Raw genomic sequence first — 20,366 nt, forward strand, 5'->3', positions numbered from 1 at the left:
GACGTGTTCGCCAAAACGCAATAAATGGGGACTAATTCTGTAAACTAAAAAATAAAATAAAAATATAACTAGGAACTCGAACCTGGAACCTTTCGAATACTAAACACCAGTCACAGCCATTTTGTTTTGATTTTTAATATCTGTTCCTGCATAAATACTAATGGGGACTCAACACACTTCTTTTTTATTTTAAAAACAACATCATTATCAGCCAATTTGACATTGTGAATCGAACCCGGGGACCTTTTCATTACAGCATAAACATCCTATTTCCAATTAGTTCATTTTCTCTTTGTGCACAAAAAGCTAATCGGAACTTTTAAATAAATACAATTGAATATACAATTTTCACCAACATTGGGAATCGAACCCTCAACCACTTGGTTAAAACATCTCGCGGGATAAAAAACACCACCCGCGCCGCGCCGCCCCCGCCCCGCGCCGCGCCCGGTCGCCGCCGCCGCCGCCGCTAAACTCAAAACGCGGCCGCCATATTGATTTTATTCAAATACTATTTATGCACAGATGGACTAATCGGAACCTATAATGGCGGGACAAAACAATTGGCCTCATTTAACTACCTAGAAAATCGAACCCCGCGACCTCTTCATTACCAGGCGACAACAATAACCACTAACAAAAGCCCGCCATATTGATTTTATTCAAACACTATTTATGCACAGATGGACTAATCGGGGACCTATAATGGCGGGACTAAACAATTGGCCTAATTTAACTACCTAGAGAATCGAACCCGCGACCTCTTCATTGACAAGTGACAACATTAACCACTAACCCAACTCGATTTTCAAACTCAACCATTTTGTTGCCTTTATTTACACACAGGCTAATCGAGACCATTCAATATTGACATCGTCGACTTGTAATCAAGGGGTCCCAGATTCGATACTCGGTGGAGGCACATAGTGGTCCGAATCACCACTTTTCAACTGTAGGTCCACTCCTGATTAGTCTTGCCGTGCATAAAACGGACTTAAAAAAACTAACTCAATCTATCAATCAATCAATATTGACTACCAGAAATCGAACCCTCGATGCCTCTTGTTTTACAGAGCAATAACCTTAGCCGCTAAGCTTTCGGGGTACAACACCTTCGGCGCCATCTTTAAATCATTTCGTCATGTGTTTGCATCATACGCAATGGTTGCGCGCGCATTTCCTCCACACACACACAAACATACGCACGTGTTAGGTTAGCATACATCAAGAAACAACGTGACAAATCCATTGACCCCCCTCCCCCACCGCTTCCGATGCCTTCAACGTGATCAGACACGTTCTGCTGACTCAACAATAAAATCGCTCGTACCCCGCTACACCGGATGTAACATAACACCAGTCGCATCGAATTTTTGCTGACGCGTAGGAACGAAGTGCTGTCATTCTACTAGATGGCGGCACCGTTTGCCATGGCAACCGAGGGCCATGTTGCCAGATCTCCGCTTAAATATAACCAAGGTAGATACATACAGGTAGGTCGATTAGGGTACTCGTTGTGAGATGACGCCATATTCGTTAGAGGTGAGATAGTGAATTAAAAAAATAGTAGTAAATCAGGGAAATCGATAATCATGAGATTTTAGTTATATGTTCTTCTTACAGAAATAAGCAATGTATCATCAGTGGAAGGTAGTAATAGTCGAAATATTAATATAAAGTCCGTTGTTTTATATTAAGTATTTGTTTTAATATTTAGAACGCAGAGAAGGAAATGTAATAATGAGTGTAGTTAAAAATTAATATAAAATCCGTTGTTTTATGTTCAGTATTTATTTTAATATTCAGAACGCAGAGAAGAAAATACAATAATAAGTGTAGTTAATTCAAACACGAAACGGACCAAGTGAGGAGAGTAATTGAAATAATTGAAAAATTTTGTGAATAAGTTGGAAGCAAATGCTGCGTTGACTCAGGCACGTATCCAAGGGGGGATCAGGGGGCTAGAGCCCCCCCCGAAAGTTTTCGGTTTAAACTAGATAAAATGAGGCTTTTTGGTTTCTTGTGTGTGTGTGACATAAAATAATGTGACGAAAGTTTAAGGAGAGAAATAATTATCGAGACAAGGTAAATTTTTCTACAACCCTGTAATTGATAATAGCACGTGTCCAAGGTGGGGATAAGAGGTCGACCCCCCCCCCCAAGGAAATGTTTCAGTTTACACTAGATAAAGTAGGTTTTTGGCTTCTTGAATAATGTGACGATAATTTAAGGAGAGTAATAATTACCTAGGCAAGACAGAAAATGTTCTATAACCCTGTTATTGATAATAGCATGTATCCAAGATTGGTGATCAGGGGGGGGGGGGATTGGGCCCCTTCCAAGGGAAATCTTTCAGTTTACACTAGATAAAATTAGGTTTTTGGTTTCTTGAAAGATGCGACGATAATTTAAGGAGAGAAATAATTATCGGGGCAAGGTAGAGAATGTTCCATAACCATATTATTGATCATAGCACGTATCCAAGGTGGAGATCAGGGGGTCGAGCCCCCCAGGAAATCCTATCAGTTTACACTGGATAAATTAGTTTTTTGGCTTCTTGAATAATATGACGATAATTTAAGGAGAGTAATTATCGAGCCAAGACGGAGAATGTTCTATAACCCTTTTATTGACAATATCGCATGTAAACCTTTCTTGCGTTTTCATTGTTGTTGTCGCAGCGAGCGCGATCATTGTGTAAAGATTTGTCATCATTTGGAAGCTGCATAACAAAGCGTGCCACGAGTAGGACGATTCTTTGTATTATTTATTGGAAAGCGGGAAAGGAAACGTTCTTAAATAAGAGGTGGAGTCGAACCAATGGTTCATCAGTACAACAGAATCTGTTAGTAATTCGAAAATGAAGAGGACTAGTGCGACAATTTCCCGTAAACTACCGAAGTCTACTTCTAGCATCTATGTTTCTAGTTCGTGTCCAAAGTTGAAGATATTGACGTCTGTGGAACTCTAGGAGCCTCAGTGTAGTGCTAGTCCGGGGCATGAGCCGAAGGGATCGAAGTGAATATTTCAGGAGTACCGGATATTGGGGCGGTAAATTAAGACATAAATAAGTTGCACAGATCAACTGTAATTTTATTTGTGCCCAGGCCAAATTTCGTGTATGCAGTCCGACTTTCATTGGATAAAAATGACTTTTATTTAAGCCAACTGGGTTCGACCCACACTCAAACACTTAACCACTACAAAGGGACAGCCGAAAATTATATGAATGTCTAGAAGAGAAAGCAGGAAGATGTTGGATTTGTAGATCTTTTAGCGGAATTTTCAGGCTCTGCCACGACCCGAACCAGGGTCTCTGGCATGTCGTGCCGTTGCTCTACTGGCATACCCAGGATTTTCGAAGGGGGGGGGGGATGTTACGTATACTTTTTTTCTGTAGTCTGTCTTCATTTGCCATCTTTCTCTGCCTTTGACGTTCATTTTGTTTTTAGAAATACTGGGCCAATGGAGTTTTATGACCCCCATCATGCCACTGGAGATAAACGAGTGAGCATTTTATCATATTGTAAGTAGTGATGGGCATTAGTCGACTAATATTAGTCGATTATTAAAACCATCGAAAAAATTATCGACTAATGAAAATTAGTCGACTGAAAAAATTAGTCGACTAATATTAGTCGAATTAGTCGTTCGACTAATATTAGTCGGAAACATTTCGACTGATTTCAGTCGGGAACATTCCGACTAATATTAGTCGAAATAACCGAACATGTGTCATTTCCAGACGAACAATCGACTACTTGAGCAGAGGGCTTATTGTCAAGAAGGGAAGCAAATCAGGTAGGTATTTCTTGGAAAGGTCAGTGACTGGAATCTTTTATCCCTTGATGCCGCGACAGAGCTGGTATGCAAAGGGAAAGCTGACCCTGTTGTAGCTCTATCCCCCCCTACCTCCAGGGGGGCGATGCCTACCGTCATTCATGTCGCTATTTTTGTTTTCTCTGAAGGGATACACATTCATAGTTCCGAGAGTTTCTTGGTATTCACAGGCCAGTGCACATTGTTGGTGCAAGAAAGACACCGCAACATTTTAAAAGCAAAACTATCCATTTCTGACCTTCAGATGGATTAGAGGGTTTATGATAAATGCATTTTACTGGAATGGAAATATTCTTAAACTTAAAAAACCGGTCGAATATAAGAAGAGAGTTTACAATCCACCAGCTCTGATGCAAGGTAAGGTAAAATTAATTTAATTAAAAATAAACATTAATTATGTTCGTGGGGCAAATACTAAAATATACGCTGTCCAGAACGATCTCAAACTTGCTGCAGTCGCTAGATGTTAATTTACCTTTCTGCCCCTTATGGGTTACAAATTTGCCAGCAACATCGGTGGCAGAGCGCGCAGGGTGGTTCATTCACATTCACGCCTTTTACGGCTCCGGGTTCGAATCCTGTGGTGGACATGGGTGTTTCTTCTAAGTTTCCACTCATCCATTTCCTGTATTGATTGATTGATTGATTGAATTAAAATTTGTGGGTGCGTCGGCACTTAAGGCCATTTCGCACCCTTCTATGTATACGGGGAAATGTCCCCTTATCTAAAATTCTGACTTAAAATTTAAAAAAGGGGTGTAGATAGCCCCTTGGAAAAAACTAAAAGTGCAAGGTTGTAAAGAGACCTGCACGAGACAAACACGACACATTAAAAAGTCAGAAAAAACAAACTAAAAACCTCCTTACAGACGGTGGAAGAGTCCAGCTCTTCGCAAAAACCTAAAAACATGGGATAAAATACTGCTGTCATCACCCAAGAGGGATGACAAACAGCCGGAAAGGTTAAAAGTCTGCCGGAGGTAAGCAAGATCGACACATTCAACGAGAATGTGCCGGATGCTTAAAATAACATTACAAGCACGACACAACGGAGGGTCCAGCCCTTGGAGCAGGTGACCATGCGTTAGACGGCTGTGCCCTATACGCATGCGGGTAAGAATAACTTCTTCTCGCCGAGAGGGACGGGATGAGGAACGCCAAGCACCTATGGTGGGCTTAATATCGTGAAGCTTGTTCCCCGTTTCCGTATCCCATTCGGCCTGCCAAGTGTCAAGAAGGCGACAACGGAACACGTTCTGCAGGTCGCTAGCAGGCAAAAGGTGGACGAGAAAGTCGCCATATGCATCAGCAGACTTGGCGGCAGCATCAGCTGCTTCGTTCCCCTGGATGCCCACGTGGCTAGGGACCCAACAGAAGTGTACATCCGCACTGGCTGATGAGGACACAAGCCGTCTGAATATGCGTTGCGCTACTGGATGCCGGGAATTCGGCGAATCCAGGGTCTGCAACACGCTGGTCGAATCACTGCACACAAGGACTTTCTTCAGACCATTGACGTCTGCAAAGTCCAGTGCCTTTAGAATGGCGTATAACTCTGCCGTAAAGATGGAACACGCAGGATGTAGCGAGTAACTGGAACTTTGAGAGTCTAGGACGAAAGCGCAACCAACTGATTCCACTGTCTTGGACCCATCCGTGTAAAACACATTAAAATTGGGGTGCTTCGCACGAAGTTCTAAAAACCGTTGCTGGTATACAACCATTGGTGTTTCTGCTTTTGGAAGAGCAGTTAGAGAAAAATCGATGGAAGGTGCAGGAAACTCCCAGGTAGGGAGAGGCGGAATGAGTGGAGAGACGCCAGGAAGATCACTGTCAACACCAAGTGCTGACAGGATCTCGTCTGCACGAACACCAAATGGTCTAGTGACACTAGGGTGAAGCCTATACCTTTCCAGCCTATTCATGTCTGAGATGAGTGAAATGAGGGATGTGAAGGCATCGAGTGAAGATGGAGGAAGTAGTTCACTACCAGCCGCTGTCTTCGCAGAGACAGCGACGGCTCAGATGCCTCTACGTACAAACTGGCGATAGGGCTGGTCCGAAAAGCACCAGAGCACACACGTATACCAGCATGGTGGACGGTGTCTAGGATGCGAAGTCTAGATGGGCGGGCAGAAGAATACACAACACATCCATAATCAAGCTTCGACCTGATGAGTGCACGATACAATCGAAGCAGTACCGTCCTATCAGCACCCCAGGAAGTATGGGATAAAACACGTAAAAGGTTGAGAACTCGAAGACAAGAGAACTTTAACTGGCGAAGGTGAGGTAGCCATGTTAATTTCTTATCGAAAATGAGGCCCAGGAAGCGGACCTCATTCACGAAGCACAGGGGAGATTTCCCCATGTACAGGTCAGGATCGAAATGACATGTACGTTGACGACAAAAGTGAACACACACGGATTTCTCGGATGAGAAGGTGAAACCTGTTTGGGAAGACCACTCAACCAAACGGTTTATCGTCAGTTGGAGTTGACGAGAAGCTGACGCGAGATTCCGTGAGCGACAAAAGATCGTGAGGTCGTCTACATACAGAAGACCATGTACAGGGGCAACAATGCTCGCCATAACACTGTTCACTGCTATGGCAAACAGAGTCACACTTAATACGCTGCCCTGCGGGACACCGTTCTCTTGTTCTTGAAGATCCGAAAAGGAGTTCCCAACACGTACGCGGAAAAAACGATCAGATAAAAAGTTTTGAATAAAGTACGCCATATGGCCACGCACGCCCCAAGAATGGAGCTGCTTTAGGATGCCAAAACGCCACGTTGTGTCATATGCTTTTTGGAGGTCAAAGAAAACTGCAACTAAATGTTCCTTGTTGAGGAATGCATCCTGAATGTGTGTTTCCAGCTGAACCAGATGGTCCAATGTGGAACGGTTGGAGCGAAAACCACATTGAAAATTACTTATCAAGCAGTTTTCCTCCAAAAACCAGGTGAGACGCTTGTTGATCATGCGTTCCATCAACTTGCACACACAGCTAGTTAAGGCAATAGGCCTGTAACTCGAGGCCGCGGTGCGATGTTTACCTGGTTTCAGGATGGGAACAATAATACCTTCTTTCCAGGAAGTGGGGAAAGAGTCCTCCAACCAAAGCCTGTTGAATACCGCCAAAAGGAAATATTTGGCTCCAATGGGCAGATGACGAAGCATCTCATAGTGGATCTTGTCCACTCCAGGAGCTGTGTTCTTAGAATCTCGAAGTGCCTGATCGAACTCCCGTTCAGTGAATGGAGAGTTGTATGGCTCGGTGTTATGACTTCGAAAAACGAGAGGGCGTCGTTTCTGACGGTCCTTCTCACGGCGGAAACGTGGTTCGTAATTTACAGAGCTAGACGCACCAGAAAAGTGCGTGGCCAAGATATTAGCTATGTCTCCGGAGTCTGTGTACAACGTCCCATCGTGCTCCAGAGCGCTCAGAGGAGTAGATGCACCCCCTGGATGCGACGTACTTTGGTCCAAACGGCTTTCGACGAAGCCTGCTTCGTCAGAGAAGACACGTATTGGACCCAGCACGCTTTCTTACTGGCTCGAATGAGCTGACGGGCACGGGCACGTTTAATGCGGAACTGCTCGAGGTTTGCGGCAGTGTGGTTTCTATTAAATCGATCGAGAGCATGATTGCGGTCCTTGATGGCTGCACCGATCTCCGCAGTCCACCAGGGGACTGGGGGTCGCCTCGCAGGTCCACTGGGATGTGGAGTGGAGGTGCGTGCAGCATCATGCACTCCTGACACAAATACATCTAAGGCGTCGATTGGTGGTAAAGTCCACGCCAGATCGACTTCAAGGTCCACTGCACGCTCGAAGGCTTCCCAGTCTGCGCGACTGAGATTCCAGTGAGGGTGTTGTTCACGTGATTGCTGAAGATGTTCGAAGGTAAGAGTGAGAGGGAAGTGATCACTCCCACAGAGATCAGGATGAACGCTCCAAGATGTGGTAGGAGCAAGGCTGGGACTGCAAAAGGACAAGTCCAACGCAGAATATGTGCCAGAGGAAGGGCTGAAATATGTGGGAGTCCCATCATTCAGCAACGTTAAATCTGATGCCTCACGGAATTGATCTACAATTTGACCCCGGGGTTCTGTACGAACGGAGCCCCACAAACAATGGTAGGAATTAAAATCGCCCAAAAGAACTACAGGAGACGGAAGTTGTTCGAATATAGCAAGGAGGTCCTCAAGAGAGAATCGCTCCTCCCTTGTGATGTAGACACAGCACACAGATATTGGCTGTGGTAGATGGACCCGCACAGCGACAGCTTGGAGGGGGGTGGTGAGGAAGATTGGCGTTGAGTGGATGTTATCTCGAACACCGATTGCAACACCACCGTGTGCACGACGACCCTCAGGAAGCTTGTCGGTGCGGTAAAGCGTGTATCCGTTGAGAATCACTGATTCATTTGGGCGAAAATGTGTCTCTTGGAGACATATGATGGCAGGGTCAAATTCAGATATTAAGATTTGCAGTTCCTCGAGATGCATACGGAAACCGTTAAGGTTCCATTGGAGACAATAAGCCATAGCGGGAGGTATTATAGTTACCTTTTGAGGCGTACTCTGTTTCTTGGCCCTGTCACCTTGATAAATTCTTCATCCGCGGCTTCGTCCTGTATCATGTCCTCGGGTAAGGACACAGAGGGCGAAGGGGATGAAGAAGGGGGAGTGGGGGCGGGTGCTTTGAGCGCCCGCCGGGCAGCTTTCAGCTGCGCCTTAAGTTTCAGGGTGGTGGCCGCCACCCTCACTGGAGAGCTACTGGACTTGAGAAAGTAATCCTTGCTATGCACCTGCTTGAACTTCTTCTCTGTGGAGCGAGGAGTGGTTGCTGTTTTCCTCGAAGCAGGGCGGGCTACTACGGGAAGCGTTGTAGTTTGAGTGGACACGTCGCTGGTTTGTACCCCTATACTGCGACGGGTAAGAGCAGGTGCAGCAACTGTAGCGAATGGCACAGGTAAAGTGGTGCGTATGCTTTCACGGAGACGTTGTTTTGCTTCGCCAGCAGAGATTTTCTCTGTGACGACCAACTCTCTGATTTTCTTCTCTTGTTGGAAAGAGGGGCAGTCACGATGCCAGACTGGGTGCTCGCCTTGGCAGTTAATGCATTTGGGACCTGAAGAACAAGGTTCGGTCCCATGATCAGGCTTACTACACTTACCACAAAGGGCGGTAGTGGGCTTGCAGGAAGGCTGAGTGTGCCCAAAGTGCTGGCATTTGAAACATCGCATCGGGTTAGGGATGTATGGCCGGACTTTAAGTCTCAAATATCCAGCCCGTACAATATCTGGGAGAGTGGTCGTTTGGAATGTTAGTATAATCGAAGCAGTTGGCACAAGTTCTCCGGATTTTCGCGTCTTGATTCGCTGCATTGCGGTGACATGTTGGTCTGAGAGTGCTTCAAGGATCTCTTCCTCCTCAGCATTTAGCAGATCCCAGTGGTGAATCACACCTTTACTACTGTTAAGTTGACGATGGGGTTCAACATTAACAGTGAAGTGGCCCAAAGATCGTAACTTCAAAAGGTTGTTGGTCTGGCGATCTGTGCTGGTCTGGATAAGTAGACTCCCGTTTCTCAGCTTCTTTATTTCTGGAACATCGGAACCAGCGGCGTAGTCTAGCTGTTTCTTGATAAGGAATGGTGACAAGTCCTTCAATGTAGCAACTCCGTGTTTCTTTGTTGTTGCAGAAACATCGTTACTATCGGTCTTCTCATCAATACTGATAACAAGGTAACGTGGCACGTTACTTGTCTTTTCCACTACTTGGAGCGGGCTCGAAGGCTGCGCTCGTTTTGGGGGTTTCCCCCCGTTTGAGTTGTTTTTTGTACCCATATACAAAATAAATTTATATAGGAGGGTCCATAAATTGTCGCCTCGACATGCCCTCTATGCCGAGGAAGGCCTACCCCCAAAAATTGAGGCTACTCGAGGACCAAACCGAAATCCCCGAGGCCACGTTCGCGACTGCACCTACCCCTGCAGCCAACACTGTCCCATCGGCACGTGCAACTCACACCTTGGGATAGGTTTTTTTTATCGAGGTTGTCTCCTCTAGCAGGACCCTTAGTTATAGGGAGGTCAAAGATATGGAGATGAATGACGTGATGGAATGGTGAAAACGTGAGATATGGATGTGAAGAATGAGCGAAATGATGAGATGAAAATGACCTCCCTACCTTAGTTTCTTAGAGGGAGGTCAAAGATATGGAGATGAATGACGTGATGGAATGGTGAAAAACGTGAGATATGGATATGAAGAATGGGTGAAATGATGAGATGAAATTGACCTCCCTACTAAGCCCCCTCGCCCCGTCAAGGCGGTCCTACATGGAGGGGGCCATTTCCTGTAATCACAATTCATTCTCATCATCCCGATTAGCCTAAAGAGGCATAAAAGCGATGTAAAATGAGGATAATAATAAAGAAAGATAGAGGATGTATGTCACTTTGGGTAACCACGACGATGAGGACGAATTGATCAAAAAGAACATCCATGTCCAGCCTAATACTCAAGGGGTGGGGCAATGGGGTCATTTACCCCCTCCAACTATGAAATGTTTTAATATGAAGCTGTAAAACCTACGAAAATAACATTGACGATTTTTCAGATTTTGCAAGAAATTCGATTTTATTCTTACATAAATGAATGGGTTGTTCGCGAAGCGAGATAGGCTCCAGGACTCTGCAGTCTACAATATTTGGTTATTTTATAATTTTATTATTATAACCTTGAAAGGTTTAATTGATGCATATCTATCAGACGCCCGGATTCAGCCCAGAGTGTCCTTGTTTTAAATCCCCGTCCCGACTTTCTTCGAACTGCATTCACGATGAAAAAATGTCTTTTTTTTCATTTAATTATTTATTGAAATTTCCAGTACAGCAGAAGCCATTTTAAACCGGAAAGAAACAACAGTAAAAAGTACACTGGTGTTAAAACGAACACATTAAACACTAAACAAGACCAAAAAATTAAAAAATTATAATAAAGAAAAGAAAATAAACAAAATATAAATAATAAACAAGACAAGACAGTACCAAGGTAAACAGATTATTTACACAATGCATTACTTATGTACAATGTTTTTCAAGTTGGTGATAAAAGACGAATATGCAGTGAATATATCTACTTGGTTTGAGATGTTGTTGAATTGTTTCGGTAGCCTTTGGAATATTGAACGTTGTATGAGCGAGAGTCTGGGCGTTGCAGTGTGGAAAGTTTCCTTGCTCCGTGTTTTATGTCTGGGCACTCTGAGGGAGAGTTCGTGGAGTTCAGACATGCTCTTCATTATAAGTATCATTGCTATCACATACTTAATTTAAAAATATATCATTTTCTATACATCTAATTATCATGATTGGTTAATTGATAGTCAAACATAGATGGTTTTGATTGATTGATTGATTGATGTTTTAAGTCCACTTTATGCACAGAAAGGCTAATCGGGACTGGACCTACAGTTTACAGTGGAATCGGAACCACTTGTGCCTCAACCGGGTATTGAACCTTGATTACAAGGCAAAGACGCTACCACTGCGCCATCGGGGAGGCCCTCAAGCATAGATGGGATTGGGTGCCAAAACTTGAGGGGAGGGGGAGGATTCTATCTTGATTGACAAGGCTTAACACTATGAAAGCATAATATTTCATCTCGCAATCGTCGCATTAACGCATTGACGCATCAGATCACGAAACCAGTTAGAGTGACACATGATCTTTGGACGCAGAGAATTATTTTTTTAAGTAAGTACTTCGCAACATTAGTAAATTTTCTCACATTTAATATTAGTCGAAATAGTCACACGATTAATTTCAGTCGAAATCGACTTTATTTCCGACTAATATCAGTGGAAATCGAACACAACTGATTCTGATTCCGTTTCCAGACGAAGCGTAGACCACTGAAGTAGAGGGGGCTTATCGCTAAGAAGTGATGCGAAGGAGAATGGCCTAGGTGTATTTAATTTCTTGGAAAGGTGAGTGACTGGAAAATTCCGGTACCGCCTCACAGCATGCCAAATTGAAAGCGAAAGGTGCCCCTGCTGTAGTCATTCATGTGGCTATTTGTTGTTTACAATGGTGTCTTTTCTCAAGAGATACGCATTCAGGACTTGGAGAATTTCTTGGAATTCAAAGACCTAACCATCCCTAGGTATCATTAGTGGTGCAAGAAAGATATCGCAATATTTAAATCTCAATGTATGGCCTTCATGTGAACTAGAGATCTTATCTTAAAAGCATTGTACCGTAATGAAAATATTCTTAAACTTAAAACTAATGTCAAACTTAAGAATATAGTTTAAAATCAACCAGTTCTCACGCAAGGCAAGGGAAAATTAGTTTTAATAAAAATGAACACTAATTATGTTCTTGGAGCAAATACTAAACTTTACGCTGTAAAGTACAATCTCAAACTTGCTGCACTCGCTATAATACAACCTTGTATGTTGATCTTCACTTTGCGCTGAGTGGCCATTCACATTATCCGCCAATCACGACTCCGGGTTCGAATCCTTTCATGGGAGTGTTCCTTTGTAAGTTTCTACTCATTAATTTTCTTTAATCACCATTTATTCTCTCTTTGTCCTGATTAGCATAAAGAGACAGAAAAGCGACTAAAAATTTGGAAAATTATAACGAAAGACATAGGATTATTTACTGCAGAAACTTGTAACAAATAATCATCAGGTATGAGTAACGTTCTTTCAAGTTGTTTCATTATTGCTGTTTCACTACACAAAATAGGCATTTTACATTATGATATTGCTTCTAAGTTGTAAACCTTATTTTCGAACCGGAAAGTAATCATTACTTGAGAGAGGACCTCCCACATGGCGCAGTGGTAGCGTCATTGCCTTGTAATCAAGAGGTCCCGGGTTCGATACCCGGTGGAGGCACAAGTGGTTCAGATCCCACTTTAAACTGTAGGTTGAGTCCCGATTAGCCTTAGTGTGCATAAAGTGGACTTAAAACAGCAACTCATTACTTGAGAAGGGTGTATTGAAGCCTCTTATAGTATTCGAATTTTTATTTAGAGTCGCTTTTCTACCACTTTTGAGTAAACACGACGACGATGATGAGTGACGATTAAGAAATTAGTGAATCGAAACTCACAAAGAAAGCCATGTAGATCCGCGTAATCAAGGGGCAATGAGGGCATTTACCCCTTCGAATTATGAAATGTTTTAATGTGATGCTATATAAAACCTATCAAACTAATTGACGAATTAATTTTATTTCGTCCTTGCATAAATGAATGGGTTGTTCGCGGAGAGAGGCAGGCTCCAGTCTGCCATATTTGGTAATTGTACCCAGGTAGTTTTATAACAATTGATGCAAGTCTACCAGACATCCAGATTTAGTTGGGACAGTCAAATCTTTTTAATCCCTGTCCCGAGTTTCTTCGGACTTAAGTGGCAATGAAAAATGTCATTTTCTTGGTTAACTCACATTCAGACATGTTCTTCATTCATTGCTAATAAATATCACTTAATTTCAGAATATATTATTTCTACATATAAAAGTATCATGGTTGGTGAATGATATTGATAAACAGTAGCAGTGATTGTGATTGGGTACCAAAACTGGGAAGGGGGGGGGGGCAGTGTACTTTTCTTGGTAGACAAGGCTTGGCATTAAAAAAAACATGTATTTTATCGCATGACCGTCGCATCCTGCTTTTTCAGTCCAAAAATGGTTAATAATCTTTCATCTCGTAATAGTCGCATTGTCGCGTTAGACGAAACCAATTATTGCGAGGCATGATCTTTGGACAATAAGATTACATTTTTTAAGTCCGTATTTCGCAATACTCTAGTAAATTTTCTCAGGCGAAATATTTCGATTGTAATGCACAAATGAATAACAGCTAATGTTTTACATTTCATTTTCAGACAGGAAAAATGTTCACTAACTGTCACACAAAAATGATGTGCGTAAATTTCGACTATTTAATTTTAACATGTTATTCACAAGGATACCGTAGATCCTTATCTTACACCAAAATCAGTTTACATAGTAATAAATGTCTTCTAATTAGCCGGAGAGCTTAAAGAAAGCTTCACATAATAGTCTCACCTGACCCCACTAAAAGTTTGACATAAAATCTGAGATGAAAAACTGTAATGCGGGGACAAAAAGTGAGGGGCAACTTCCCCCCATGCCGCTTAATCGCCACTACTGTTCGTTAAATAAAATTAAAGGAAATTTGAAAACATTGTTAATTTACGGAATATAGTACTACTATAATAATTTTAGGAATTGAATGTAAGCAAGCACCAAGCTGTACGACGTGTGTTAGCGATTGTGTTGCTGAGTTTTTGTGAAGTCAGGGGTGTGTAATTGTACACCCAACGGCAAAACATATGTTAGGCGAATTGTACATCACCGTTTTCATTGAGTCTGTTTTCCACAATGTTATGATCACGAATTTAAATAAAAATGTCAAAAAGTGGAGGACAATATGTGCTTCATATCAACAGAATTCCATACCTGAAAACAAGACATGCATGTTGTGCAATAAGGAAATGCCTAGTATTATTTTTGCCGTTGGTTGTGCCACACCACATCTGACACATGGTTTCTCTTGGAATGCGTCAGTTCAGTGTCCATCAAGGTATCCTGCTGCAAGAAGGACATGTGTTTAGCAGAAGCACTGCGAAGAGTGATTGTTAAGAGATAACGAATCTTTCTTTGCGATCGCCTACTGGTAAAGCTCTTTGAGAATTCGGAACATGCAGGTGGGGAGAATGTGGCCTGAACGACTCGGAGAGTAGTTTCGTTCAGTCATGTCTTCATTGATTATGGGAAGCAGTACAAACAATGGGAATTTGTTGGGAAGTACAAGCGTAAAGTAGACTGTGCTCGATAAATTCAACACTCCACAAGACCAAGCAGTATATCCGTTTGATAGAATTGGAAATGTATTTGTTGTGTTGAAATATTCCAATATGCTCGTGTCGGACAAATAGTTTTGATTTGATTTAATTTATTGATTTCGTTTTTACCCTACTTTTGTATAAACGCGAAGATGTGGATGATATGATGAAATTGATGAAGAGGCACTCAAAGAACACACATCCTCAGTACAGAATTTGAACACGGGACCATTGGCGTCGTAGCGCGCTGTGATAATTACTCCCCCACGGAGGCAGTCTTCAAATAGTACAATAGGAAAAACTATAGGAAATATAAAAATGCCCATCGTTAAAATGTATTTCCAAAAATAAACAAAATCAGCGTTCCTAAATATCTGTAGAGAAACGGGGTGATTGAATGTAAGTACAACAAAAGATCACTCACTAACTCTCTAAGAATGTTGCAATTTTCCGAAAAAGTAAATAGAAGATCTAAAATTTAAGAAAAATATGAAATTAGTATGACTTTTAACTTAGAACAGCTAAACTGACTTTACTTAACCATTTATGAATGTTGTAACTTTAGTACTAGAAATTTAAATTTTATGCAAAATTAAGCAATAATCATCTACATAATGATGACGAGCCGCAACTCGGCAATGTCAGTCTCTTCTAGAAATATATAACATAAAAAACACATATATAGAGTTCAACTTACACATTTTCACAGCGTATAGAAGTCATTAAGACGAACAACGTTCCTTGTTCCTGTTTTACTCCTCGACTTTGAGCCTCCAGAAACTGCATTTTAACATGAATTATCACAATTATTACTAATTGATATGGGTGTCAAGTTTTCATTATAGCGATAACATTCAAAGTCGAGGAAAACAAAATGAAGTGTTTAAATGTATTTGGATAAATTAGGGAGGTAGGTTTTCGGTATTTCGGAATCGCGAAATAATGCGAAATGTGGCATTTTTCAGGAAAACACCAAATGTTTTACTTTAAGGCGAAAAGTGCCGTGGAATGTGCAACATAAACTGGGGACACAGTTCTGCTTAAAGCGAGTTAATTGGAGCGCTACAAGTTCTGAGAGTCTCTTGCCGTTCTTTTGAGAGGAACAAATGAAATTTTATTCCAAATCTGTGGAGGAAAAACTGAGCAACCTGAATGAAGTTGTAGTTCTCGTATGAAGTTTACATTTCTCAATACAAGAAAATCGAAACACCTGTACCTTCAGTTCCTACAATAGAAGTATCCAAATGATATAAAAGCTCCATTGTTATTCCCTGTGAACATTTACTAAAAGATGTGGAAAGCCATCCGTGTTATTGTAAACTAAAATGTGAATTAAAGGAACAATTTTTGAAAATTATATTTTCGGAGAGTGAAAAGTGGTATCTAGTGGTCGATGACATGAATCAGTTTTACAATTGTATCAAATTTGGTCATTTCTATAATAATAAACATCCTTCAATATTTGTTTTTGTCATTAAAATTACGATTGTCTAAACTTTACATCACTTACCTATGGTAAAGTTCCCCAAGCATATAGAAAGAGCGCCGTACCATGAAGACAGAGAGAGCCCCACACACTCTCGATCTCGGCCATTTTTGAGGTGATGTGATCAGCACCACACTCCGGCTGTTGTCCATTAACATGAGGATGGGTGAGCCCCGAAGCCGCTTTATACGGAGACAAGGCGGGAAAAATTCCGACCTTAGATCACCCACCCGAACCCGAGTGGCAGTCACAATCCCTACTGATAAGACCACTGCAGCTCAGCACCACGGAATTTATTGTATGTGAAAATTTGTAAGTATTTGTAAGTAAGAAAGGAATGAAACAGTAAAATCATATTTTAAAATAACATGGATTTAAAATTAATGAAACCGAATTTTGCAGTGAACTAACACCGACTTGCACTACAAAAATAGTACCGAATTTGAGTGGAAATAAAATTAATATTTCACGTCCCTGCAAACGGATTGACCTTGTAATTACTAAGAAAATTGTATGACTTATCTATAAATAATATGCAGATATCCTTTTGGTGTGTCTGATGAAGTCTCATAATAAGGTAAATTTGGTTTAGACCAAATTTTCAAATATCAAACCAAACAAGTCTCAAACAAAACTCAAAGTAGGCTTCACCCAAAGTCCTTTAAGTTTGTTGGAAGGAAAGTAAATTTAACACAATTAGTTTCACAAAATTCGTTGCCAAAGATTTCAGTTAAAAACAATACTGTGCTTTTTCCTTGACCATATTTACGATTAATGGTGTACTTGTTAAAATACCATGTCAGTGAATTGATGTTTCTAAGTTATGCCAGCAAATGCACTAAAAGTTCATTAAACAACTGGGAAGGAGAAAAAACCTTCAAAGGTGATAAAAAATGCAATAATAACTCATGGCGCGACAGCCCTCGAAGAGCCTTCACCTATCTCCCAACTGCCAGTCTCCCTCCCACAATCCTACCTAGAGGTGTGGATTTCTTCAATCGGTAATGTAGTAACGTGGGGTCAGCACGTCGAACCTCCAGCCGTTAAAGGAGAATTCCGAGACCGGATTACGCTACTCACTCGTAGCTTCCCAATTTCCTCACGATGGTGAAAAATTCACTGAAGATGGCAAAAAATACTGAAAAATGACCTAAAAACAAAAAAAGCCGAAACATGCAAATAATAATAATAGTAATAAATAAATAAAAATGAAAACAACAACAACAATGTTTTCTGCTTCTGTTCTAACTGAAATGAAAAGGACTACTATTAGGTTAGGCATTGTCTTCAGAGCCCAGAAAAAAAGATAATATGTCATCAACTTCCTACCCCTAATCATTCAGTACGCAAAAACTGAATTTGAGTAATTGAAAGAGATGGAGCTTGTTCTCTGGATGCATGCCTGACAGGTGCTCAAACCACCACCCATCACTGCTCCCCAGATATCACTTGGAAATTTCGGTTGCATACTGCACGGATGTTTCCAAGAACTACAAGACTCTTTGTAAGGGTGAAAATAGCCTGGGGCTTAACTTTCCTAGGAAGGAATGCAAAAGAGTTCAGTGTGAGGATGAAGCAAATGCCGAAATCTGTCAACCATGAAATTCTACGAAACTGCTGTCATTTGCAACAAACACTTCGACAGTTACCAGTCGGGGGTAACACTACCTCCATGGATCCGGGTTTCAACTTTTAACTCTCAATATAGTGGAGAGCGACGTACAGCGAATAGTCCAGTGGCTTGTGTCTCTTCCCATGAGATATCTGGCTCGAGTTTGGTCGAACATTGTGTTCAGTCAGCATTGCGTCTGTTTTTTTTTATGTGCTGAATTCTTTCAAAGTGTGGTGTTTCTTGTGTTATTACGTACAAGCAGATTAGTTGATGTGCAGTTAGTGCTTTAGTGTTAACTTCCACGATGTTGAGACAACACAGATCAGATGTGTGGAAATATTTTGAGAAGAAAGGCTTGGTTTCAGCCGTGTGTGCAGAAAGGAACTGAAGAGATCGAATAACACATCAAACTTAAGAGAACACTTAAAACGCAAACACATACCCGAGTTTGAGAGCAGCTTGAGACAAAGAAGATTCTGTGTAGATCCAGACGAACCAACAATTGAAACAGAAACTCTCCCAGTTACGGCGTCATCTTCCGCCACCTCGGAAATTGAACTTTCATCACAATCTATTCCCGCCCCTTATTCTACACCACAATGTGCCTCTACTTCACAAAATCAACATATGTCTGCTCCCGACAGCCAGCCTACGCTTCAGCTATCCCTCAGTATTTCCCACAGAACAACAAGACAAATTCAAATGTGCTTCCAAGGGAGGAAGGTCGATCTTTCACAAGCGAAAATCAAGAAAATCGATTCTCTTTTGGGTGAAATGGTAGCAAAAGATTTTCAGACACTTTCCATTGTAGAAGACGAGGGGTTCAGAAAGTTAATTGAAGAATTAGAGCCAAGATATAATTTGCCTAGCAGGAAGAAACTTGCTACCAATATTCTTCCTTCACTATACGAAACTACAAAGAGAAAAATTCAGAACTCGCTGCACCAAACTTCATTTGTTTCCATTACAACAGACATTTGGACTTCAAGGAATACCGTCTCCTTCATTACAGTAACTGCACACCATTTTAATGAAAATCAAGGCAAATTGGAGTCTTTTGTGCTTACAACGAAACAACTTAATGAGAGTCACACAAGTGAATATTTAGCTCAACAAATCCTATTAGTTTTGAATGAGTGGCATATAAAATACAAAGTTACTGTGATTGTAACGGACGGAGGTTCCAATATTACCGCGGCTGTTAGGGAACTGAACATTGAAAATATCCATTGCGTAGCTCACAGATTGAATTTAGCTGTAGAACGTGCTATTGTAAGTAGTGAAGATCTGAAAAATATCTTGAAGAATTGCCGCTCTATAGTGGCTCATTTTAAATCCAGTGTTGTAGCTGCCGACAAGTTAAGACTTCTACAATTCCAGTTAGGATGTAAGGAACTTAAAGTGAAACAAGACGTTCCAACCAGATGGAACTCAAGTTTAATTATGATGGAGAGACTCATAGAAATTAAAGAACCACTTTCTGCTGCTTTGGGGTCATTGCCTCGAAGTCCTTCACCTTTAAATTCTGATCAGTGGGAGATTATCATGGAATGGGTTCAGCTGCTCAAACCGTTAGAAATAATGACCAGAGAAGTTTCTGCGGAAAACTATCCCACAATATCTAAGATAATACCCCTGGTTAATGGCATGCTCCATCAAATTAACCACACTAACACAAAAACAAACGTGGGGGAAAAACTAAAAGATAGTTTAGTTGAACAAATCAACATCAGGCTCGGAAAGGTAGAATAAGTGAAGACTATAGCACGTTCTGCCTTACTGGACCCTCGATTCAAGAAAGCAGCATTCAGCAGCGAAACAAATTTAAATCTTGCTATTGAAGGACTGACCGAAGAGCTCAACACAATATTTAGTGAAGATGGAATTGTGGAGCAGATTGAAGAATCTTCACCTGAAATAGAAACAGCTTCGGAAACTTTGGACCTGTGGAACTTTTTGGATTCTAAAGTAACCCAACTGGAAAACTTAACAGAACCTGCTGCAGGTGCAAGTGTCATGGTTCAACAGTACTTTGACAAGCCCTACCAAAGCCGGAAAAGTTGTCCTGGACTATTTTGGAAGAGACATAAGGAATCACTGCCTCATCTGTACAAACTTGCTACCAAATATCTAAGCATCCCAGCGACATCAGTGGCTTCTGAGAGAGAGTTTTCAAAAGCTGGACAGATAATTTCAGAAAGAAGAAATAGACTTAAACCCAGCAATGTAGACATACTGGTGTTTCTAAATGGTAACAGGGGGGAGAGAAAAATGTTAAGTGTTGATGACTGAGAAAAATGTGTTGGTAATTAAAGCGTGTGTAGATGTTCTGTTATAAATTCTAATCAACTCTCAACTTATAATAATGGAGAAGAAAAATGCCATTGACTGACATTCAAATATGTAATGTAAGTATTTTTTTTTTTTTTCATTTCAAGGATTTATTTCATGTAGTTTTATGATCAGGTTGTATTTTGATAATTACCATTTACAATTGAGATGAATATGTGTATAATTAATGCGC

General features: G+C 41.3%; 1 protein-coding gene across 1 annotated transcript; it reads left to right on the plus strand.

The window, feature by feature from the left end:
• The first annotated feature begins 3,730 nt into the window (after positions 1-3,730).
• LOC145996245 (zinc finger BED domain-containing protein 4-like) lies at positions 3,731-19,594 on the plus strand. Its single transcript, XM_083132667.1, has 2 exons — positions 3,731-3,801; positions 18,208-19,594. The coding sequence occupies exons 1-2, from the start codon at positions 3,731-3,733 to the stop codon at positions 19,592-19,594; spliced, it is 1,458 nt and encodes a 485-aa protein (XP_082988793.1).
• Positions 19,595-20,366: the final 772 nt, after the last annotated feature.

This window comes from Lepisma saccharinum, chromosome 12, assembly GCF_977018435.1.
Source record: "Lepisma saccharinum chromosome 12, izLepSacc3.1, whole genome shotgun sequence".
NCBI lineage: Eukaryota > Metazoa > Arthropoda > Insecta > Zygentoma > Lepismatidae > Lepisma > Lepisma saccharinum.